This window comes from Phoenix dactylifera, chromosome 1 (assembly GCF_051530095.1).
Source record: "Phoenix dactylifera cultivar Ajwa chromosome 1, Ajwa_hap1_PhDact_Kaust_v1.1, whole genome shotgun sequence".
NCBI classification, from domain to species: Eukaryota; Viridiplantae; Streptophyta; class Magnoliopsida; order Arecales; family Arecaceae; genus Phoenix; species Phoenix dactylifera.
The window spans coordinates 48,833,173-48,858,405 of NC_143190.1; the positions used below are offsets into that span (position 1 = coordinate 48,833,173).

Below are 25,233 nucleotides of genomic sequence, written 5' to 3' on the forward strand. Positions count from 1 at the left end.
GGATCTCCTCGCAGAGTCCTGCCCGAAACCTAGAAAAAGTAACAGTCTCCTCTTCGATTACATCGCACCTTATGTGAAACTTCTCAAATCGTGCAATGTAATCGGCAACAGTTGAGTTCCTTGAGTTAGTTTCTGCCATCTATCCATAAGGCGTTGTCGGTAAGAAAATGACAGATACTTCTCATTCAGTTTTTCTTTCATATCCTCCTAGGTGGTGATACATGGAAGCCTCTGGGTCTCACGCCTATGTTCTACGTTATGCCAGTACCAGTGAGCTTGCCCAATAAGCTTCATTTTAGCAAACCGTAGTTTTCGATCATCAGTCATTTCGTACCACTCAAAATAGTTATCCATGGCTGCTCTCCAATCAAGGTACACACTTGGCTCTAATTGACTAGCAAATGTGGAAGCATCTACTCGGATGGTACGAAGTAGTCGCTCGTCAAGATCGCGCTGGTGATCAAGAGGAAGTTGGTTCCTAGGAGGATGGGAAAAAGCTATAGGTGGTGTGGTCAAACCAAACAAGGGATAAGGTGCGATTGGGGTTGACGGTTCAGGAGTCCTAGGGTGTTGCACTAGAGCACGGATCTCTCGTTTGAATTCGTCTTGATCAGCTCATAATGTAGCTAATTGTTCCAAAATATCTTGTAGAACTCTGAGGTCCATAGTGGGGACTTCTCTAGTTGGTGAGGAGGTACTCTCTACCACTACGGGTTGGCATGCAGGGACTTCTCTAGTTGGTGAAATGATATGCAATGCTACTAATGAACCCTAACTTACTAAATGCAATGCAGGACAACTTACTAATGCAATCTACTATGAATTCGGAAATCAGCAAATTTTCACAAAAATAACTTAAAATTAAATATTACTAATTTGCACTTTGGTTATTTCAGAATTAAAGTAGAAAATTAGTCACTATAAAAATTAGGTTGCAAACACGTTTTACAGTCATTCAAAGTCCTAAAGTAATCTAATCTATGGATGTTGAGAACTATCCTGTCGCTAAGGTGTGCTAATTTAATATTTAGATTTAAATGGGGATAGGACGGGTGTGGTGGTAAATGTTCTAAGTTTTGCAGTTTGACAATAAAATAAGTTTCAAGATAGGACTGTCATGCAAGAGAACTAGAACATAATTAGATAAACAAGCCCAAAAGAAAGAAGAACCAGTTACCTGTGGCGAATGCAGTCAATCGGAAACGTCCGTTGTAGAGTCTTGAACACAAAGTTGGCGCTGGGCAGAGCTAGCTGGATCTGTGGATCCGAATCTGCAGCCAAAAGGGGTTCTTGGGCTCCTGGAATGGACTGACGAAGGGCTGGATCGGGCCTGAGATAGGACCTGTGGCCGCTTGGGCTTGGGCCGCGCTCAAGGATTAAAATGGGCTTTGGCCCGCAGCTGAGAAAAGTGTTGGCGGCCTATGGAGTGTGATCGGGCCTGAGGAACCTGCGGAAAACAATGGGCTGGGTGCGTGGGCGTGGGATCGGATGAAGCCCACAGTGGAATGGGAGACTTCAGAGGAGGGTTTGGGGTTTTTTTTTTCCCTTTGGTGGGTGGGTGAACGAAGATGATGAAGGAAGGGTGGTTTGGTGCTTCTCGGTGGAAGGGGAAAAACGGCAGGCGGCGGTCGGCAGCGGTAAGGAGGAGGGGCGGAGTTGCGGTGGCGTGCGACGGCGATGGAGAGGCGGCGCAGCTCGGTGGGGGGGGAAGGCGGTGAAGTGATAGTGGAGGCGGTGGTTTTGCAGCGTGCGAGCAGAGGGGGGCAGCGGCGAAGCAAGGAGGGGAAGGAGGCAGCGGTGGTGGCAATCGAGCGGTCGTGGGAGCGGTGGGGATGGCGACGGCGAGGCGGCGCGGCTCGGTGGGGAGGGAGACGATGGGGTTCGGGCGATGGCGGATCTCGGCTGTGGCAGGAAGCGGCACGGGCGGAGGCGGCGAAGGCGGAGCGGCTGGAGGCGGTGCTGCAGGCTGAGCTCGGCGACGGCGGCGAAGGAAGCGGCGGAAACCCCTAGGGTTTCCTTTCAGCAGAAATAGAGGTTAGTTTTTTTTTTTTTTTGGGAACACGTGCAGGTCACGTGATCCTACGGGATTTTTTTTTTTTAACCTTAACGGGTTCGGGTTTCGAATGAAACCCACTCTAATAACTGCGAAACCCAGCACGTGCAAATCACATGCCAACAAATTTTTTTTTTTATATACTTGTTGGACCCGGGTTACCGGGTTGTGGGTAACGGGTTTAGGACTTACCCGTTACCTGATCTCTTCTTCAACCTCCCGACCGATTCGGGAGTCCAATCCGATCGCTTCGGCAGTGGTTGCGGAGCGGCCGAACGGAACGGCGACGGAGCTCGCAGCTATGGCTCCGTGGTCGGCGGCGACAGGCAGTGGCCGGTCGTGGTGGCGGCCGGAATTTCCCTGTGCGCGGTGGTCGGCGGGTGCGTCGACAGTGCCGAGGGACAAGGCTGAAAATAGATCGGTGATGCTCTTCTTCTTTCCGGCAGCGGGAGTCACTCGTGGCCCTTCGACACGCTCCGATGTCCGTGGTCGAGGTACGGCATAGAGCTCGTGCGACCACAGGAATCCAGGGATCCGGCGACGCTCGGCCATACACCGGCTGACGGTGGTTGCAGGTGGTGGGGGCAGCGGCGACGACTGATGGCGGCAGCAGGATCAAGTGCGACGACGGGCAAGGAGAATCTGGCGCAGGGGCTGTTGCCCTTTCTTCTCTCTCGGCTACAGAAGGTTTTTTTTTTTTTGTGAAGCTGACAGAGGGAAAGGAGAAGGAACCGAGAGAAGCTCGGTGAACCAGGGTTGTTCCCCTCTGTCCCCTTTTGTGTAAACTGAGAGGACAAGAGATCTTTTTTTTTTTTTTTTGGTGAGCGGAACTGACAGAGGGAAGGGCCTTGTTCTTGTTGTTGATGGTAACCGAGGGAAATGAAAACTGTTGATGGATCGGGGCTTTGGCAATAGAAGCAAAACCGATTGCTCTGATACCAAGTTGATGCATCACTACAATGGGGGAAGGGTGCTGTAATGACCAGTGAAAACCAGAAGATAGGGGAAAGGAAGAAGAGGAGGAGAGGAAGAGAAGAAGAGGGGAAAGAGAGAAAGAGAGGAGAAGAACGTAGAGGAGAAAATTTTTAAACCTTCATTAACCCCTAATCATGAAAATATGTCCCAATATATAGGGCCAAAATACACAATTTGCATAAATCCCCTTACGCAGAAATAAATCCTAATAAACCCACAAATAACACAAATAACCCACAAATAAGCCCTAAAATGCAAATAAGCCCAGAAATAAAATAAACTACAAATAAACCCTAAAATGCAAATAAATCCAAAAATAAAAATAAACAAATATGCAAATAAGATGGGGACCTAGCTGATGTCCCCATCAGTGAAGATGGAAAATAATAGTTATACTGATATTGTGGGAATTAGTAAATCCGTTTTGTTATCAATATTGGATGCTCTTTTACACTCAAAGATATGCGACATGTTCTAGATAAGCACATGAATCTAATCTCCACTAATGCTCTTGATATAGCTGGGTATGATAATTATTTTTGTAATAGGAGACAAAAATTATCGAGGGATTAATGGTATTTGCTAGAGGAAAGCTCTGTTGCACACTCTACAAAACACGAGTAGAATTGTGCGGTGGTACAGCAAATATGACTGAAGTTGATGTTTTACCAGATCTGTGGCACAGACGGCTGGCTCACATAAGTGAGAAGAGATTGCAGATTTTGAGAAAGAAGTCCCTCGTTCCTTTCCATACAGGTATGCCATTAAATCCTTATGATTACTGTTTACTTAGCAAGCATCATAGAATTTCTTTTCAGAAAGCCTCTAGTAGAAAATTCAATATATTAGATTTGGTGTATTCTGATGTGTGTGGTCCCATTGAAGTGGAGTCCTTAGATAGTCTCAAATATTTTGTTACCTTTATTGATGATGCTTCATGAAAGGTGGCCCACAAGCCCATTTTTTTTTCTTTTCTTTTTTTTTTTTTCTCTGTGGTATTTTCAAGATTTGTCTTATCAGATCAGGTGCGTGGTCATTGCCGATCACTAGAGCTCAGCTTCTGTTCAGTATCCATGATGTTTCCGAGTCAAGAGTGGGATGTAGTTCAAAGTTTTCATGTGAAGGGATGATCTGGGCTGTGTTGTAGATATTCTGTAACTGCCATTTGCTTTACTTTGTACCAAGAAAAGAAGAAAAAAAAAACTAGATTGGTCTCAATGGGACCTATTTGGATCTGCACACGTGAAGATAGGGGAAACGCGCGCAGATGGGTCGGATGAAGCACAACCAGAGTGGTTGACTCTTCTTACTCCACATTGGAATGCTCTGGTCCAATTCCCTATGCCTTGTATTCATATCGAGTAATTCCTCCCTCAAGTAAACTCTTTTTTAATCTCGGACATGAGAAATAGTATTTTCTTCCCTTAAAATTAGCTTCGATGGCTACCTGGATCATGTGAAAGTTTGTCAGCTGATGAGAAAATATCAACATATATGATATGCCTTAAAAGTTTTTGATAGTATTTTGTGGATTGATAGCATCATGTATGTCCATCAAGCAGTTCATCCTGATTGATTTATATCATAGATGTTCATGAAAAATACTACCTTAATTTTGCTTCCTCATGCAGATATATAATGAGACCGTTCCCATCGTACAAAGAATCCAAACCCTACTATCACAAGCACGATTATGTCAAGATCTGATCCAACCATACAGCATGACTGCACCTGTATTGAGCGAATGAGTGCACATGGTAACCAGCCCAATACCCACAAATCCACAATGTCTAATTTGCTCTAGAATTTTTGGACATCAATAAATGCAAATACATCTGTATTTAAATATCCAAAATAAGATTATCGGAAATGGCATTAAAAAATTTGAATCTTTTCAAATAGAAAATCAACAAAATTTTTCTAACAAGAGTCAGGGCTCTTCATTAGCGTGGAAAATTTGGGATGCTAATTTGGTCTCTCGTTTGCTTCCCTTATATTTCCTCCTCTCATTTAATCTTTAAAAAAAAAATTGATACTTCGTTCTGTCTTTTCCCTTCCTTATCTCTCTTGTTTAGCAGTGACGTCCAAAAGCTTGTCTGTTTCGAAGACAGCTGAGAGGATGCGGGCCATGAAGAGAAGGGAACAAGGGAAGATTGTGATGGTAGGCGGCAGCCCGTAGCTTGTTGGCCCACGAAGTCCAGAAACACTTACCAGCAACTAAACAACAAAAACAGAACATTTTCCCGTACTATCGACCCATCTTGACAGTTAATAGTCTTGTGCTAAAATTACTTTGTGAGATTGGGTGCGATCAAATTAAGCTGCACTGGAAGCATATGAATACTAATCCCCAAAACACTAATCCCAAAATGTACCCTGAACGCCATGCTACCTAACAAACTGAGCCTCGTTCGAGAAGAAACATAATTTGATATGATGATAGCAATTCAAACAGAGCAAAGAAAATACACCACACCAGCTGAGTGGCGCTTTAGCGACATCCTCGAGTGACTTAATGACGTTATGGGGCAGATCTCTAATCTAGTACTCAAGAAAAAAAGAAAAAAAGGCATACCTGCAATCTAACTCAAATGATTTTGTTCGATATACTGTGACTATTGAAAATCCAGACATTGAAGGCTGACCTCAAGAATGCATTTGTCGGGAACCACCATGAAAGTTTGTGTGCAGGCGCAAGTCTCACCTGCTTCTAAGGTGATGACCCAGCAAGGTACAATTGTGTGATAGTGTGATGGATCCAGAAATTTCTATGCACGCTTATAGAATATAGCACTATTTTCTCTGGAACACAAATTATTTTCTAGCTAAAATGCCACACTGAGTATTGTTGCCCTTACAAACCGACCGATGAATGTAGTTTGCATAATTTGAGTAGGTGGCAAACAAACCAAGACTCGCTCCTCAGAACCTTACGCATCTATTCTGTCCCAGTTGTCTTCCTCCTCCCAATCAACTCCTGGATAAGCTCCCCCACGTCGGCATAAGACGATCCACCCTCCTCCACTGCCCTCCTTCCCATCTCCGCGAGCTCCCTCGCTCTCCTCCGCATCTCCTCCGCCTCTTCTCCCCCGTCCATAACCCTCCCCACCGCCCTCCTTATCTCCTCCCCCGCCACCACCCTCCTTTCCGCAGCAATATCTACGTACTCCTTCACACCGACCCCAACCCCAACCTTCAACACATCCACTATCAACCTCTCGTTAAGAAACTGCTCGGCGAACATCGGCCAAGTGATCATCGGCACCCCGGCGCTCACACCCTCCAAGCAAGAATTCCAGCCGCAGTGCGTCACAAATCCCCCCACAGCCTCATGATTCAATATAAGTAGCTGCGGCGCCCATCCTCTTATTATCAGTCCCTTCCCCCTTCCCACCACTTCCTCCTCGAACCCTTCTGGCAGCCAGTCCGAGTCATTTCCGCGGACATCTCTCACCACCAAAATAAACGGTGCGTCCGAGGCCTCGAGACCCAAAGCAATCTCTCTGATTTGTGCTATGGGTAATTTGTACATGCTCCCAAAACAAATGTAGACCACCGAGCCCGGTTTCTTGGTGTTCAACCAGCTCAAACACTGGCTGCAATCGATGGAAGTCTCATCTCCCCTCCGAGACTTCTCGATCTCATTTCTGTTGCAGAGTGACACCGGGCCGACGTTCCACAACCTTCTACCTACCACCTTTCTATAATGTTCGGCGTAATCCGGCTCTAGCTCGTAGTAGCTATTGGCCACGACGCCATAGCTCCGCTCCTCGGAAATCCTGATCCGGTCGAAAAACACCGTAAATCCGGGCATCTTGCTTGAGTCCCGGAATTGGGATCTCTGCATCTCGATCCGGTGGGGGAGGCCGGGAAGGACAAAGGACTGGGCGCTGCCGGGCGGGACGGAGTCGAGGACTTTGAAGCGGTCTATGCTATCGGAGGCGCAGAGGGAGAAGAGGCTGGTGCCGTGGAACACGAGGCGCGGCACGTCAAGCTCGGCGGCGACGTCTTGGGTCCAGGGAAGGAAGGTGTCGGTTACGACGGCGTCGGGGAGTAACTCTCTAAGGACTCGGGCGAAAGGCTGACGGAGGAGCTCGAATGCCCGGACGAATTTGACCCGCGTGTCGAGATTGGCGGAGGTGATGGAGCTCACGTTCTCGCAGCCAGTGGGGAGGCCGGCCTCGGTGGAGGGGAAGGGGAGGAGGTAGAGGGCGATGGGGTGGCGGAGGGTGGAGGAGTCATTGACTTGGTCGATGGAGAGTTGGATGGAGGGGGCGTTGCCCGGGGTGGTGAGGATGCTGGTTTTGACGCCGCGGGAGGCGAAGAGCTTGGCCAAGTCGACGATGGGGATAATGTGGCCTGGGGCCGAGAAGGGGAAGAAAAGGATGTGGAGGTCTCGAGTGGCTGAGCCCATGTTGAAGCTCCGAGAGATGGCAAACACTACCGAGGAAGGGGAAATTTCTTTTGCCCTGTTCCAGAGATCAGGTAAAATGGGGAGAGGTTTCTAATATCCAGTAGAATCGATGGAAGAGGTCTTCGGCCCTGGAGTTCAGAATGACCTGCAAATGCTGACTTGCAGTGGCTCCTTCGTCATTGCTTACGAAAGGCCTCTTTTTTTCTTTTTTCTTTTGGACGGGACGATGGAAGATAAGTTTGACGTAACCCCTCTAACCTCCGGTTCCGATTACTCGACTAGTTCCGTCTAATTTCCAGCCGCGACTCTTGAACCGTGATTCCAGAAGCCCATCCAACGCCACATACTGACGAATAAACGACGGATCAATCAAAATATGGTATCAGAAAACAATATTATGAAGTAGGACGGCAAGTTAATTGAATCTCATGTTTTCAATTCAAAAATACATGATTGTCGATGAGATGGATTATTCATGGCGTTTACCTTTTGGAATCTAGTAATCTTACTTCTTTTTAAATAACTATTTTATAATTAATTGTTAATTTGGGTTGTTGATTATAATTCTTATATAACCGTTGAAATAGGTTGTTCGTGATGTTTACACAATATTTAATTACTACTTTTTTTTGTATAATATAGTTATAGTATAATTGAGCCATTCTTTTATACGTATCTTTATGGTTTGTTTGCGCATTACTCTCGATTTGATTTATCTGAGAGATATGGTAGATTCATAAAATAAATCTCAAATACAATCTAATATAACTTGATTGTAAATGGATTAGATGGATTTAATTTCCTAACGTGATTCACTTATTGATAAGATTTGGAAGGAGCACTGATGCCGGACGGGGTATGATAGTGTGACACTATGACTTATGCGATGGGCAGCGTATGTAGTGTTGTTTGTATGGTAGTATGTCAGGCTGCTGAAGTTTGCTTATGTGATTGAAAAGTGCAGCAGATTCATGCTGTGATATTTAGCATTTCTTCGAATCCATCAAATTTGTCAATAAATGTGGAGCCGTGTTGGTGCAGGACAAAACTTTTTATTTTTGATGGAAATGGGAAGTAAAAATGCCACCCAGAAAAGTGTTATTAATGATTCAATTCAATATGAAGCTGTAGGATAACTGATCTGTTGTTAACTGGGCACCTAAGAAAAAAATAAGTGGTGATGTTCCTCGTCTCTTGGTTGTTTTCTATCACTCATTAACTGTATCACCTCTTTTCCCCTGAAGGAATGATGATGTTATTCAAAAGCTAAGGCCGATCAATTTATATTGGCCTCATCAGCTCAGGTGCGGGGTCATTGCCGATCAACGGGGCTCAAGTTCTGTCCAGTATCCATGATGTTTTGGATCCAGGAGTGGGATGTTGTTCGAAGTTTTCATGTAAAGGGATGATCTGGGTTCTGTTGTAGAAGTTTAAACTTTTGCTTTGGCATTTGCTCTACCTTGTACCCAAAAAAAAAAAAAAAAAGGATTCGCATTAATTGGACCTATTTGGATCTGTGCATAGGTGAAGAGAGGAAAAACGCCTGCAAATGGGTCGGGTTGACTATTCTTACTCCGCATTGGAATCCTTTGGTCCAGTTTCTTAATGCCCTGTATTCGCGCCGGGTATGTTCTCCCTTAAGTAATCTCTTTGTGAATCTTGGACCTCAGAAATAGTATTTCCCCCTCGAAATTAGTTCTGATGGTTACCTGTATCATGTGGCAGTTTTTCAGCTGATGTGGAAATAGCAACATATATGATTTGCATTATAAGTTATGACTTTCTCATCCATATGGCTAATATAAGTAAGGTCCTATGCATTAAAAGCTCTCAATAGTATTGTTGCTGGAAATTGGACCCGGGGGCAATCTTCGATCGAGGGAGAGGGAGCGGCGAGTCACCACGGCGGGGCGGCGACCGGTCGGCGGGCGGCGTCCTCGGTCTGGTGTGGTCGGAGAGAAGGAGCAGCTGGTCCTCGTGGCGAGGCGGCGATCCGTCAGCTGGTGGCGTCCTCCGTCTGGGTGCCTGCACACGAACCGGTGGCCGGGTTTTCCGGCGCCGGCCCTCCGACGCTCAAGTCAGGGAGGGGGCAAATAGAGAGATAAACAGTGTCTGTAGAGTGTATCCACCTTCCCCCCTTCCTGAGAGGCCAAGGCTCCCTTTTATAGGCGGGGGTCGGTTTACCTGCGATGTAACAGGGCGAAGCCGTAGTACGGCTCGGCATGTCGTCCAGGTCGGCGCACGGTCAGGCGAATCATTGCACTGATGTCGGCGGTGAGGGCGTCGTACAACCCGAACTAGCACGCTACCAGGCGAATTATTGCATTGATGTCGGCGGTGAGGGCGTCGTACAATCCGAACTAGCACGCTACCAGGCGAATTATTGCATTGGTGTCGGAGGTATGGCCGAGATCAGAGACTTATCATAGTCGACTAGACTCTGCTGGGCTAATTTGCCGTGGAGAGCTGAGGGTCCGTAGATGACAGGAGCCATGCGCATTAATTGTGGAGTAAGCCGGAGATCCGCATTTATTGTGGAGTAAGCCGGAGATCCGCATTTATTGTGGAGTAAGCCGGAGATCCGCATTAATTGTTGAGTAAGCCGGAGATCCGCATTAATTGTAGAGTAAGCCGGAGATCCGCATTAATTGTTGAGTAAGCCGGAGATCCGCATTAATTGTGGAGTAAGCCGGAGATCCGCATTAATTGTTGAGTAAGCCGGAGATCCGCATTAATTGTGGAGTAAGCCGGAGATCCGCATTAATTGTTGAGTGAGCCGGAGGGTTATAGCGGCCATGCGCAATAAATGTCAGAGGGGCGTCAGGATATGGTCCTCGGCCGAACCTCAGAGGTGCACGGCCGTAGCAGGTGGTTGACAAGAGTAGACCTCGAACATCGGGGTTTTTCTCAGATCGGAGGTCTCGAGGTCGGTCGTCTTGAGGTCGGGCGTTCCGAGGTCGGACGCCGACTTCGGCCGTCCAGGGTCGGAGGTTGTGCAGCTTCTTAGGGGCATTTGCGTCATTTGGAGAAAAAATCTTATTCCCCCCAACACTACCCCCCGACTTCCGAGTTCGAGCGGCTTGTGGGCTCGGACGTAGGAAGTAAAGTCCATTATTAAAGTTAGGGGGGCGCATTTCGTCCGCGCCCTTGCGCTTCTCGGAGTTTTTATGGCGAAACCTACGCCCTTTGGCGCCCTGAGGTTGCTTTATTCAGCGAGCTTATGATGAAGCTCGTATCGTTACGCTTCTTGAAGCGGGGGTGGCGTCTCTTGAATCGCCAAGATTGCTTCGCGGCGGATTAATGACGGGGGTCCTCGAGCTTGTCGAGGCGGTGTCTCGATCCCGTAATCGAGACCCCTTGCTCATCAATGAGTGTGCCGTTACAGGGTCTAAAGCGGACACGCGGCACGACCTAAGGTCGGACGCTTCCGATTTCGTGTTACTGGATCATAATTCCGGGGAGGTGGAGGCCACATCGGGGCTCCACGTGTCCCAGATCTTATTAAATGAGGGGAGCGGGGGCGGCGCCCGCTCGTTCCTCAAAACGATTTGATTCTGCGGACCCATGATCAGGCCCCGAGATCCGATGGGACAACGCTTCGATTTCGTACCCGATTTATTAATTCGGAGTGAATACGGTGCCTCGGCTTTCGAGGTCGACACGCGGCGCAACCCGGTCGGGGGATGGGGACCGACCCTGCTGATCTGGGCCGTCAGGGGGGTCTATATAAACCCCATGAATCTGCCCTAAAGGTCTTACTTGGCTGCCTCTCATTTTCGTTGTCTTCCTCCCTTGCTTTCTTCCTCAACCGAACTTCGTCGTTGGTGCCCGGAGCGATTTCCGGCGATGTCCAGTAGGTCCCTACCTTGTGATTGCTAGGGTTCCTCTTTCCTTCTTCTCCCCAGTTTTCATCCTCTGCTTTTAATTTTTATTTCGCTCTTCTGTGGGAATGGGTTTGGGTCCCGAGGAAGTAGGGTCGAGCCTGTCGGGGGAGGAGTTGGAGTTGATCCGCTCCCGGTTCTTCTTCCAGCCCGGGTTTCGCCTTGAAACTGCGGGGCCGGGGGACAGGGTGACGCAGCCGCCCCCAGGTCGGATCGCGGTCTACCGCGAGACGCTCTGGGCTGGCCTGCGTTTTTCTGTTCACGAGTTTGTGAGCGACCTGCTGGCCGAGTACCAGCTCGTCCCGGCGCAGTTGGCTCCGAACTCGTGGAGGACCATAATCGGGTTCTTGTCCCTGTGCCTCGGGCATGGGATCCCGATCTCGGTAGGCCTTTTCCGCCGGTGTTTTTTTGTTAAAGAAGAACCCGGCGGACGCAGGGTGGCTATACTTCGCCTTTCGGGGCGGTATGTCACTCTTTCAGGGCGCCCCTTCCTCGATTCATGAGTGGAAGGGGAAGTTTTTCTTCCTGGCGTCCGAGGCGCCTTGGGGGTTTAACCCGACATGGGGGCACCCTCGGTTGAAGGCCCTCAACAAGCTCTCCGAGCCCTCAAGGAGGGAGCTGAGGACCCTGGACTCTGTGCGAGCCCTCGGGAGGGGCAACGACCTGACCGAGCTCCTGCGGGAGGACGCCCTAGCAAGCGTGGGTCTGAGCTCGGCGCGCCCCGAGGGTAAGGGTGGTTACGTTACTTTCTTTCCTCGTTCTTTGCTTTTATTGCCACTGGCCTAACACTTAACAAAATTTTCGATTTCAGATATTCCCCATATGCCGACCAGCAACACATCACTTTTTTCTCGCCTGAGAAGGCGAGAGGCCGAGGCCGGGGGAGCCGTGCCCCAGCCTCGGAAGAGGGCGAGGACGGACGGCGCTTCTTCGTCGGCCGGGACGAGTGGCCCCGAGGCGGGGGCCTCCACAGCTGTCCCGAGGCGGGCGCAGGTCGCCATTGTGGCGGGTCCATCGGCGGCCCCTCCTTGTCCCGCCCCAATTGCCCAGCGGGAGGGGCCGTCTGCGATCCGGCTGCAGCGCCCAGGGCCCGAGCTGACTCGGGGCCCCGAAGCGAGCGGCTCCGGGACCTCGGGCTCGGGCATGCCGGGCCCTTCCCGGGTCTTCCGGGAGGAGTCAGCCGAGCCGGGCTCCCCTATTCCCGAGGGGAGCTCGGCCATCTATGATGCCGAGGTCGCACGCTCCGTGTTGCGGCGCGCGATGCTTCCAGCGGACCGGGCCGAGTTCCGGAATATTTCGCTGGAGGAGGTCGTTGGCAGTGCTTACTGCAGCACCGCCCGGGTAAACTTCCTTCTTAATTTCCTTGAGTTACTAGCGAACTTATGTGCTTTCCAACTCACAATAGCTTCGTTTCTTTCTTTTCAGCATATTCACGAGCTCGACACCTTGGCGTTCATCGCCCATGGGTGTCGGAAAGAAGTCCGACAGCTCGGCCAGCAGCTGGAGCCGGCCAAGAAAAGAGTCGCCGAGCTGGAGGCGGCGTTGGCCGGGGCCGAGGCTCAAAGGGCGGCCACCGAGGCCGAGCGCCTTGCTATGGCGGGGGCGCTTGAAGAGGAAAGGGCTGCTCATGCCCTGACCAGGTCGGCCATGCGCAATACGGAGGCGCGCTTGGAGGAGGTCCAGGCCGAGGTCGCGGCCCTCAAATATGAGGACGGGGTTTCCCGCCTCCGAATCGAGCAGCTTGAGGCCCGTGAGAGGAGGGCACTCGAGCGAGCTGAACATGCCGTGGAACTCTTCAAGGAGTCGCAAGAGTTCCGCGACATGTTGGAGGAGGAGACGGTGGACGGGTTCCTCCGGGGCTTCGAGAACTTCTGGCTGCAGATGCGCCGGTACTGCCCTCAGTACGACCTTTCGACGGTCCGTCCGAGGGAGGACCTGGGCTGGGGGTCCGACACGGAAGGCCTTCCTGCCATTTTGACATCCGAGGCGGGAATATACTTGTTATGGGGGAATTAAGCCGCCATGCCCCACGTGATCGGCACGCGTATCCAGGAAAGCTACAGTTACCCTTTGACCCAGCACTCCGACCCCGAGTCGGACCTCCTCGGCTTCGCAGCCCGACCCCGGGTCGGCTGCCCTATGATCCAGCACTCCGACCCCGAGTCGGACGTCCTCGGCTTCGCAGCCCGACCCCGGGTCGGCTGCCCTATGATCCAGCACTCCGACCCCGAGTCGGAGATCTTTTGATAACGACAGGCTATTCTCCAGAGGCACGCCGCGGCCTCCTGCTCCACTACTCCCTGCAACGGCTGTACCCGATGCTGCCCACGATCTCCTGTATCAACCGTACAAAGCGGAGCTCCACTACGCCCTGTCATGGCCGTACCCAGCGCTGCTCCACGACGCCCCGTAACGGCCATGTCAGTGGCCATTCTATCGTGCCCCACGACGACAAACCCCCCTGAGAGACCTCCCAGCCAGGTATATACGCGGCTGGGGGGAGAAGGGGGGGGTAAGCAATACCTCCCAGAGCACTCTCTCCCACTTGTGATTATCATCTCTCCTCCTCCAATCTCCTCTGACTTGACCGTCGGAGGGCCATCACCACCCTGGTGGTGGTGCAAGGCTTGTTTGCAGGTTCCTTGGCGGAAGGTGGAGCGCAACCAGCACCAACCAAGACAACTCAGGCGGAACCCCGTTCACACCGTCGTGTCAATCGTTCTCGGTTTGGACCACCAGCAACAGTTGGCGCTAGAAGGAGGGCCTGAATCTCAGAACGATCGTAATGGCACGGCGAGGTGGTCGCGGAGCTTCCAATGCTTCCGGTCGCGGAGCCTCTCGCGCCTCTGGCCGGGAGGCTGCTGCGTCCCCAACACACTCTCAGCAGCATTCCACCGCTTCTCCTCCCATTCAGACGGTCGAACCTGCTCAGTTCGACCAGCTAGCCCAGCAGGTTCGCACCCTCGCGGAGGCAGTGCAGAATCTACAGGGTGTGATCTCTCGGGTGCCGCAGCGGGCTCAGGAGCCGCTGCTCCCCGAGCACTCGCCTCTTCCTCACAACCCGCGCTCCTTCCTCTCCCATGGAGAGGAGCGCCGGCGCGAGGAGGATTCTCGAGTGCGGTCCATTCTGCCAGGACCTTCTCATCGGAGCTGCGCGGGGTACGAGAGGCGGACCCGGGCGCGTTCTCAGACACCCCAGTCCTCGAGGGGCCCGCACTCCAGTCGGTCCCCCTCGCGCCGCTCCTTGTCTCCCACCCACCGGTCGCGCTCCCTGGACCGGCGGGTGGACGATCTCCACAGACAGCTCCAGGTCCTGAAGGGCCACTCCAAAGATCCCTTCGCCGACTTGGAGATCTCCTCCCAGCCGGCGCTTGCCTCAAGGATCCTGCGGACCCTAAACCCGCCGGGGTTCAAAATGCCGGCGATCGAACCCTACGACGGGGCGGCGGACCCACGGGACCACGTGGAGAGTTTCAGGACTCTTATGCTCCTCCATGGAGCATCGGATCCTCTCCTCTGCAAGGCCTTCCCGGCGACCCTCCGCGGCCCGGCAAGGGCGTGGTTCGCCGGCCTGGAGGCTAATTCCATCCAGTCCTTCCACCAGTTCACCCGTCTCTTCATCAGCCATTTTGCCGTCAGTAGCCGGCGAAGACTGGTCTCCGACTCCCTCTTCGATGTCCGGCAGAACGAGGGAGAGAGCCTGCGGAATTATCTCACCCGCTTCAACAAGGCAACACTGGAGGTCCGGAATTTGAGCCAGGAGGTGGCTCTCTCAGCCCTGAAGCGAGGCTTCCGGAAGGGCAGACTCACCTTCTCCCTGGACAAACGCCTGCCGCGGAGCTTCCCGGAGCTGTTGTCTCGGGCAAACCAGTATGCAGACGCCGAGGAGGCAGCCTCCCACCGGAACAAGGAGGCCGCCGAGGCCCCTCTAAAGCCCGGGAAGAAAAGGCGAAAAGAGGCACCCCAGAGGAGGAGCCCGACGCCTCAACGCCGGCGCAGAAGCCCGTCACCAGCAAGGAACCACGGCGCCACACGCCCTCGTTCTCCGCACCGACGCTTCAACCGGTACACCCCACTCCTGGCCCCCCGGGCCCAGATCCTCATGGAGGTCAAGGGGCGGGAGGACCTCCCGGTCCCGAGGCAGATGAAGAAGATCCCTGGGAGGAAGCCTTCTCGGGCGTACTGTGAATACCACCGAGGCCACGGCCACGATACCGAAGACTGCTTCCAGCTTCGGGACGAGATCGAGGCTCTCATTCGCCGAGGGCGTCTCGGTCGATATGTAAACGACCGACGTCCCCCCGCAGATCCGCGTCCAGCCGACCCGGCCCCTCAGGAGCCTCGGGAGCAGAATCGACCCGTTGCGGGAGTGATCCACACCATCACTGGGGGTTGCTCTCGGCCCGTGAGGAACGCAGGGGGCTCGGCGGAAGTATCAGGAGTGGCCGTCGCGAAGAGGCAGCGGGTCGGAAATGTAATCACTTTTTGTGATGAAGATGTAAAGGGGGTTCAGACTCCCCACGATGACGCCATGGTGATCTCTCTCACTATGGCGGACTATGATGTAAGGCGTGTTCTTGTGGATAGTGGAAGCTCAGCTGATATTTTGTATTACGAGGCCTTCTAAAAGATGGGCTTGTCCCGACAATTGTTGCACAAAACATCCACCCCCCTCATAGGATTCACTGGAGACGCTATCTCGGCCGAAGGTGTCATCGAGCTGCCTGTGACTGCGGGCATTGCACCCGCAGAAGCCACGGTGCGGCTCGGGTTCTTGGTCGTCCGTGTCCCCTCGGCCTACAACGCTATCCTCGGACGACCCGGACTGAACGCCCTTCGCGCGGTGGTTTCTACCTACCATTTGCTCATGCGGTTCCCCACGGCGGCCGGGATTGGAGAGGTCCGAGGTGACCAGCCGACCGCACGGCAGTGTTTCCTAGCAACTCTCAAAGGGAAGAAGCCCATGGAGGCCCTAAGCGTCGAGTCACTTGCGGCACGGGGAGCCGGCTGAGGGCGTAATCGAAGTTCCCCTCGAAGAAGGCCGCCCGGACCGCACGGTCCGGGTCGGTGCCAACCTCGACTTGGAAGCTCGGCTCCGGTTAGTGGAATTCCTCCGAGCCAATGCAGATGTGTTTGCCTGGTCGGCGGCCGATGTACCTGGGATCGACCCGGAGGTCGTTTCTCACGCCCTCAGCGTCGACCCGACCCACCGACCGGTAAAGCAAAAGAAGAGACACTGTGCCCCGGATCGGATCCAGGTGGTCGACCAGGAGGTAGACAAACTCTTGGAGGCAGGTTTCATAAGGGAGGTGAGCTACCCCGAGTGGCTGGCAAACGTCGTACTTGTCCGGAGAAGTGGAGGATGTGCGTCGACTACACCGACCTGAACAAGGCGTGCCCCAAGGATAGCTTTCCGCTTCCACGGATAGACCAACTGGTCGACGCGACTTCCGGATATCAGCTACTGTCTTTTATGGACGCCTTCTCCGGCTACAACCAAATAATGATGGCTCCACAGGACGAGGAGAAAACTGCCTTCATAACAGACCGGGGGCTGTACTGTTACAAGGTAATGCCCTTCGGTCTGAAGAACGCTGGCGCCACTTACCAGCGCCTCGTCAATAAAATCTTCAAGGAGCAGATCGGCCGGAATATGGAGGTGTACGTGGACGATATGCTGGTAAAAAGCCGCCATGCAGACCAGCACATTGCAGATCTGGAGGAGACTTTCACCACCTTGCGAAAGTTTCGCATGAAGCTAAACCCAGCGAAGTGCGCTTTTGGTGCTTCGGCCGGGAGGTTCCTCGGTTTCATTGTCAACCAACGGGGGATCGAGGCCAACCCGGACAAGATCAAAGCCATCCAAGATATGTCCCCTCCGACCAAAGTGAAGGAGGTTCAGGAGCTCGCTGGAAGGGTCGCCGCGCTCGGACGATTTGTGGCAAAGTCGGCCGAACGCTGCCAACCATTCTTCAAGGTGTTGAAGCGCCCAAAAGACTTCCTCTGGACGGCCGAATGTCAAGCGGCGTTCGACCAGCTCAAGGAGTACATGGCGTCTCCTCCCCTGCTGTCCAAGCCGCAAGAGGGGGAGATGCTCTACCTTTACCTGGCGGTCTCCCCAACCGCAGTCAGCGCAGTACTGGTTCGGGAAGAGGCAAGACTTCAGAAGCCTGTGTACTACATCAGCCGAGTCCTCCGGGATGCCGAGACGCGGTACACGAAGGCTGAGAAGATCGCCTTCGCGCTGCTGACTGCGACCAGGAGGCTTCGCCCCTATTTCCAGGCTCATTCTGTCACCCTTTTGACCGATCAACCACTGCGGCAGATTCTCAGCAATCCAGAGAATGCGGGACGGCTGGTGAAGTGGGCAGTAGAACTTGGTGAGTTCGACATCCTCTACCAGCCCCGACCAGCCATCAAGGCCCAGGTGCTCGCGGACTTTCTCGCTGAGTGCACTGTGCAGGAGGCGGAACCTAAGCCGCCGGAGACACCCAGCCTCGATCTCCCGATCTGGACGCTCCACATTGACGGGTCGTCAAACCCTGAAGGTGGAGGGGCTGGGCTGGTCCTCACCAATCCCGATGGAGTGATAGCCGAGTATGCCTTGAGGTTCGGATTTACAGTGACCAACAATGAGGCGGAGTACGAGGCCCTAGTCACGGGACTCAAACTCGCCAAGGAGCTCGGCGTCCGGTGTCTGAAAGTCTTCACCGACTCCCAGCTGGTGGTCGGGCAGGTTCGAGGGGAGTTCGAGGCGCGGAGCCCGACCATGCAGAGCTACGTCCGGAAGGTGCAAACACTCATTCCCGACCTCGGCAGTGTTGACATTCAGCAGGTCCCAAGGAGCGAAAATGCCAGGGCCGACAGGTTGTCCCGCCTAGTGGACGCAGACGCGCACAACTTGTCGAGGGCAATCTACCTGGAGACCCTGGATGCCCCGAGCATTGACGGGGCTGGAGCGGTGATGGCAATTGACCCGGAGCCGTCTTGGATGGACCCGCTCGTCGCCTACCTCGCCGAAGGAATCCTCCCTGAAGACGAAGATCAGGCCCGGCGGCTTGTAAAGAAGTCCGCCCACTACGTACTTTATGAAGGGAGGCTGTATCGGACCTCGTTTACCGCCCCCCTCTTAAGGTGCCTCCGCCCCGCGGAAGCGGCCTATGCCCTCGGCGAAGTCCACGAAGGCATCTGCGGATCGCACTTGGGGGCTAGGTCCTTGGCGCATAAGATCATGAGGCAAGGCTACTATTGGCCGACCTTGTTGGAGGACTCGAAGGACCACGTGCGGAAATGCGACGCCTGCCAGCGCCACGCCAACGTCCAGAGAGTCCCCTCTGTTCCCTTGGCGCCAATCACCGCGCCCTGGCCCTTCGCACAGTGGGGAATGGATATCCTCGGACCATTCCCCGTCGCTTCGGCCCAGCGGAAATTTTTGATTGTCGCCATCGACTACTTCACCAAGTGGGTGGAGGCAGAGCCACTGGCCACCATCACGGAGGCACAAGTCCGGAAGTTCGTAAAGAAGAACATCATTGTCCGATTTGGAGTACCTCGGGTCCTCATCTCGGATAACGGTCGACAGTTTGATAACAAGCACTTCCGGGACTTCTGCGAGGAATTCGGGATCGAGCATCGGTTCACATCCGTGTCGCATCCCCAAACCAACGGCGAGGCCGAGGTCACAAATCGTACAATCCTCCAAGGTATCAAAGCGCGGGTCGGCCGGACGGGGCAAGCTTGGGTCGAGGAACTCGAGAATGTCCTTTGGGCGTATCGCACCACGCAACGGACTCCTACTGGAGAGACGCCTTTCAGCCTAACCTATGGCACGGAAGCCGTTGCCCCCGTGGAGCTCGGACTCCCCTCGCCTCGGGTGGCCGCGCACCGACCCAAGGCCAATTCAGAGCAACTCCGAGGGAACTTGGATCTCTTGGAAGAGGCAAGGGAAATGGCTCAGGTTCGGATGGCAATGTATCAGCAGAGGGTGGCCCGATATTACAACTCCAAAGTCCGACCGAAGCTTTTCAGAATTGGAGATCTGGTGCTGAGGCGAGCTAAGGCATCTCAACCTACGGAAGGTGGGAAGCTAGCGCCAAATTGGGAAGGCCCGTATAAAGTTCGTTGGGTAAACCGACCTGGCTCCTACCAGTTGGAAGCCCTAGATGGCCGAGAAATTCCAAGGGGCTGGAATTCCGCTAACCTGCGGATGTATTACCAGTAGAACAACAAGGCCAGAAAGACAATTTGAAAAGGTGCAACACTTTTCATTTCAATAATTTCTGGTTACAATGGCGTGCTCGTGTGATTACAAGGAATTCCCAGAGGGGAATTAGGGAGTAAAGAAAGTAAAGAAGAGGTGGGGACCCAAACCCTCAACCCAGGGCGGCTGCAGTCCCGCCAGAAGTGGGTGCTTCTAACCGGAGGCGCCATCCAGCACCTCACCAAAAAGACGAGGAGCCGCCGCAGAAGAAGCTCCCGCTGCCCCCAGGGGAACGCCGCCTCCAAAGGATATTCCCATCTTCCCCAGTGGTAGGGAAGAGAAGGGATTCAAGGGGGAGGAGCATATGGTGGCGCGGTCCCGGATTGAGCGTCCGGCGCAGAGCTCAACCGGGAGGCTGAACTTCAAGGAGGGGAGATGTGATCCCGGATGAAACGCCTAGGGCGGAGTTCCGCCGGGGAGACCCTCCTTGTTGATCCCAGATGAAACGGCTAGTTGGCTGAAGTTGTAAGGGGAGCGCCTCCCCTTTCCTTCGACAGGAGTCTCTCAGTCATATGCCAAGGAGGAGGTCCGCGATCCATGGCAACCTGCAGCTCCGGCTTGGCAAATTCCATCGTACCTGCACCTGTATTTATAGCCAAGCTGCGGCCCCCTGGTAGTTCCGATACGGGTGGCTCCAATAAATGCAGGCGCACTGAATCCGGAGCCGTTCCGGCTCCCGAGGCGTATCTCCCCGCGATTTTCTAAGCGTCATTCTCCTTAAATCGCATTCTTTGTGCAGTACAATCCGGGTGTCGTATACCCCTAGGTCCACGTGTCTCCGCTCGCGCCCAGGCCGCATCCTCCTCGAAGAACCCGCGTATCGCGGCCGCTCAACTAACACTCCTCACCAGCAGCAACTGGCGATCTGATTTCCCAGGTAACGCATTAATTAGCGTTTAATACCCTTCTCGTGTTCCCCCCAGGCAACGCTTGGAGGAGAGGAGAAACACGGTCGCGGCTGGGCACGGAGAAACCCCGATGGGCGGCGAGCGACAAGTGGCCGACCAACGAGTGGAATGTCCCGGGGCTCGGCCCCCGGATGCCTGGCTTAGCGCCGGAAGAGTTTCCTGAGGCCTAACCCTCGGATGCCTGGCTTAGCGCCGGAAGAATTTCCTGAGGCCTAACCCTCGGATGCCTGGCCTAGCGCCGGAAGAGTTTCCTGAGGCCTAACCCTCGGATGCCTGGCTTAGCGCCGGAAGAATTTCCCTGAGGCTTGACAACCCTCAGATGCCTGGCTAACCCGATGATCATCCCGGGAGCAGACTAGCCGGAAGCCCCGACCGGTCGCTTCGGCTTGCGCCAGCCTTGGCCGACCAGCGAGCGGAAGAATTTCCTGAGGCCTAACCCTCGGATGCCTGGCTTAGCGCCGGAAGAATTTCCTGAGGCCTAACCCTCGGATGCCTGGCTCAGCGCCGGAAAAGTTTCCTGAGGCCTAACCCTCGGATGCCTGGCTCAGCGCCGGAAGAGTTTCCTGAGGTTTAACCCTCGGATGCCTGGCTTAGCGCCGGAAGAGTTTCCTGAGGCCTAACCCTCGGATGCCTGGCTTAGCGCCGGAAGAGTTTCCTGAGGCCTAACCCTCGGATGCCTGGCTTAGCGCCGGAAGAATTTCCTGAGGCCTAACCCTCGGATGCCTGGCCTAGCGCCGGAAGAGTTTCCTGAGGCCTAACCCTCGGATGCCTGGCTTAGCGCCGGAAGAATTTCCTGAGGCCTAACCCTCGGATGCCTGGCTTAGCGCCGGAAGAGTTTCCTGAGGCCTAACCCTCGGATGCCTGGCTTAGCGCCGGAAGAATTTCCTGAGGCCTAACCCTCGGATGCCTGGCCTAGCGCCGGAAGAGTTTCCTGAGGCCTAACCCTCGGATGCCTGGCCTAGCGCCGGAAGAGTTTCCTGAGGCCTAACCCTCGGATGCCTGGCTCAGCGCCGGAAGAGTTTCCTGAGTCCTAACCCTCGGATGCCTGGCTTAGCGCCGGAAGAATTTCCTGAGGCCTAACCCTCGGATGCCTGGCTTAGCGCCGGAAGAGTTTCCTGAGGTTTAACCCTCGGATGCCTGGCCTAGCGCCGGAAGAACTTCGGGAATCAAAAGTCAGCAAGACGCAACCAAGAGCTAAAAAAAAAAAAAAAAAAAAAAAAAAAAAAAAAAAAAGAGGACGAAGGCGAGATGAAGAAATATTCAACGTGCATTAATTTTCAGGGCCGAGGCCCATACAATTGGGCAAAACGCCGACATACAAAAATAAAAAAGAAGACAATGAAAGGTACAAGAGGTCAGCTTGGAGGAACTCCCGGGTCGGGAACGCCGGGCTCGTCCGCGGGAGGTAGGGAAGCAGCAGGAGAACCAGCAGGCGATGGCGCCGGAGAGGAGTCGAGGAGGGAGATCTCGCTCAGGTCAACTTCGGGATACTTAGCCGACACCCTTGCCAGGCCCTCCTCGAAGCCCAAGGTGAAGGCTTCGGCCCCCGCGTCCGACGCGTCATGGACAAACTCGTCAGACTGGCGATAGGTCCGCACTGCCTCCGACATATCATGGGCGAACTCGGCGGACTGGCGATAAGCCTCTACCGCCTGACGCCCGATTTCCGCCCTCTTCTCGGCCAGCTCCGCCTCAGCTCGCTCCATAATCTGAGCCTTGGCCTCCAAGACCTTCGCCACAATCCGGCCTTCGGCCTCAGAGGAGACCCTCAGCAGATCAGCCTGAGCCTCTTTATGCTTCGCCTCGGTAGCAACCCGAGCGGCCTCGGCTTCCTTCAGGCGCGAACGGAGCTCTTGGACGTCCGTGCATGACTTCTCCAGGGCCGACTCCAGTTCGCCTAGTTTGGCTTCAAAAGAGCGGATTCGGTCGCAGGCGTTGTCGGCAGACCGCTGGGCCTTCTCCCACCGCTCTCGATAGTCCGCGATCTTCCGGGACTGCTTTTCAGCCCGTTCCTCCGCCTTCTTGACCCTGCTTTCGAGGCCCGAGGCGGCTTTGAGTTGCTCCCGAGCCTCTGACAGTTGCTCCTCCAGGGCGGCGAAGCCGAGTGCCCGCTCTTCGGCCTCCCGGAGCCTCGCCTCGAGGTCCCCGGTCGTCCTGCCTGCCGCAGCCCGGCCTCCCTCTTCCATTGCTTTCAGCCGGTCCTCGGCCTTCGCCAAAAGCCCCGCCTGTTCCTTGTAGCACTCCTCCAGACGGATCATGTACTGGGCGAGCTAAGAAATAGGAAAAATAAGGGAGTCAGGCGGAGAACAACAGAGCCAATAAATGGTGAAAGACGGCCAGAAGAACACTCACCGACATGAGACAGACGCAGCTGGCGGCCCCAACGTCAAAGACATCCAACTCACGGACCCGCCGACGGTCCTTCTCCAGCAACACTGTTTCGATGAGATTTCGGGCGCCATCGGTAGTGAAGGCAGACCCCGATTTCTCCCCGGAGCCGGATGGTGGTTCTGCAGCCTTACCCTTATCCATCGCCTGGGGAAGAGTCCGGCTGATCGCGCTCGGGGCGGGGGTCGCCCCAGGAATTGATAGGGTCCCGCTCGGCCGGGGCCTCGGCGCGTCCTTCCTCGAGTCATCAGGAGCCGACCGAGTCGAAGGCCGGGTCGGGGACCGATCACGTCCGACCCGTCCGTCTTGAGCAGGCTCAGGTGGCACCTCCGGAGTAGCGGCAACCTTACCACCGGAGGGCTGATACAGCGTCAGCTGCCGGTCGGTGCCCACGACATCTCCCTGACCGGTGGGCCCGGACTCGTCGGTCGGCATCGGAGGTATCTCCTTACGGGACTTCTTCGCCGGTGGGGCCCCGCTCGGAAGAGCTCGTTTCCTCCTCCGGACTGCTTCCAGCAGGGACGCCCTACCAACAGCCTTCGTCTTCACCGACCGCATGACGTCGTCGACCTCTGCAAGAAGGATGGGATAGTCAGGGACTGAGAAACCGAAAGGAAGAAGGAACGAAAGAGAAGAAAAGAGCTAAAGAAACGATGGCGGACTCACGGTCGGTGGGGACCGAGCTCAAACCGACGTTCACCAAGGTATCCTCAGAAATAAGGCGGCCCACCGGGGGAAGCTGGCCCTCGGCGACCAACCCCTTCAAGGCGGCGACGCCCTCGGATTCCTCCCTCGACAACTTCGACAGGCCAATTGGGGACTTCACCGGCGTCCCCCAGATTGCCCTGATTTTCCAGGAGGGGTCTGCATCAACGAAAAAGAAGCGCTCCTTCCAGTGGTGAATGGAGGTAGGACCCTCCTTGACAAGGCCGCACCCTCGCCGCGCTGCGAAGCACCACCACCCTTTGTCCTGGGGGTGGCCACTCAGGCCGTAGAGCTCCCAGAAAACGTTCAAGGTGGCGGGAATCGCATGCAAGCGACAGAGAACCTGGAAGACCGTCAGAGCACGCCACGAGTTCGGCACCAGTTGCGTCGGTGCCATTCCTAAACCCCGGAGCACCTGTAAGACTAGGTCTGAAGGGGGAAAGCGGAACCCGGCCTGGAGGATGCCCTCATTGATGGCGATCTTCCCTCGAGGAGGATGAGACATCCTCTCCTCAGGCCCTGGGAGCGTGACATTGCAGGCCTCGGGAAGGTGGTACCGAGCCACAAATCCGTCTAAGTCCTCGGCGACCAGTTTTGACTTGATGCTATCTGCTCCCACTTCGCCCATCCCTAACGGCCAATAAATCTACGGTCAGGACGGGGTCAAGAAGGAGGGAAAGGCCGGAACGACTGGGGTGCACTAGTACAAAAAGAAAAAGTATGAAGAGCTCAAAGTAGAAGAGTGGGAAACTCACTTGAAGAGGAGGAAGAACGGCTCCGAGAGCGTCAAAGGAAAAGCAAGCGAACGTTTCGGCGGCAACAATGGCAGCGCAAAGGAGAAACTCGAAAATGTCCGTAAAGAAGAAGACGGACGGGGGAGGGCCCCCGATTAAATAGGCGAAAGGGCAAGTGACGCCTCGATGACGCCAGAAGACGCCTGGCCGCCGAAGGGTCGCTCGCACCCCAAAGGCGAATCGACACCATTAAGGAAGGATGTCCGCCGAAATCCTCAGGTTGCCAGGTCAGCAGCAACCGCCATACGCCATAAAGAAGGCGGGAAGCTTGAAGCGCGCGCGCCTCTCCGAAGGATGGCGGCAATCTCGAAACATCACTCCCTTCACCTGTTCCCCTTCTGGTTCCAGGCTCGGAAGTGGGGGGCTACTGTTATGGGGGAATTAAGCCGCCATGCCCCACGTGATCGGCACGCGTATCCAGGAAAGCTACAGTTACCCTTTGACCCAGCACTCCGACCCCGAGTCGGACCTCCTCGGCTTCGCAGCCCGACCCCGGGTCGGCTGCCCTATGATCCAGCACTCCGACCCCGAGTCGGACCTCCTCGGCTTCGCAGCCCGACCCCGGGTCGGCTGCCCTATGATCCAGCACTCCGACCCCGAGTCGGACCTCCCCGGCTCCGCAGCCCGACCCCGGGTCGGCTGCCCTATGATCCAGCACTCCGACCCCGAGTCGGACCTCCTCGGCTTCGCAGCCCGACCCCGGGTCGGCTGCCCTATGATCCAGCACTCCGACCCCGAGTCGGAGATCTTTTGATAACGACAGGCTATTCTCCAGAGGCACGCCGCGGCCTCCTGCTCCACTACTCCCTGCAACGGCTGTACCCGATGCTGCCCACGATCTCCTGTATCAACCGT

At 54.5% G+C, this 25,233-nt stretch overlaps 2 protein-coding genes across 2 annotated transcripts in view; one reads left to right on the top strand and one right to left on the bottom strand.

Annotated features, from left to right (window-relative positions):
- Positions 1-5,601: 5,601 nt before the first annotated feature.
- Positions 5,602-9,131, bottom strand: LOC103697626 (scopoletin glucosyltransferase-like). The gene has a single exon (XM_008779533.5). It carries the CDS (start codon positions 7,440-7,442, stop codon positions 5,967-5,969), a length of 1,476 nt encoding a protein of 491 aa, XP_008777755.2. The 5' UTR covers positions 7,443-9,131; the 3' UTR covers positions 5,602-5,966.
- A 1,956-nt stretch (positions 9,132-11,087) lies between these two features.
- LOC149768717 (uncharacterized) overlaps positions 11,088-25,233 on the top strand; it is a 35,221-nt gene continuing 21,075 nt past the window's right edge. Inside the window, exons 1-3 of the mRNA XM_089925994.1 lie at positions 11,088-12,050; positions 12,135-12,664; positions 12,749-13,039. Of these exons, the coding sequence (XP_089782120.1) occupies positions 11,789-12,050; positions 12,135-12,664; positions 12,749-13,039 (1,083 nt within the window). The 5' untranslated portion in view covers positions 11,088-11,788. The remainder of the gene's footprint in view (positions 12,051-12,134; positions 12,665-12,748; positions 13,040-25,233) is intronic.

What these genes read in the sequence shown, in the direction of transcription:
- LOC103697626 (XM_008779533.5), bottom strand. Translation starts at nt 7,442, where the DNA reads ATGGGCTCAGCCACTCGAGACCTCCACATCCTTTTCTTCCCCTTCTCG.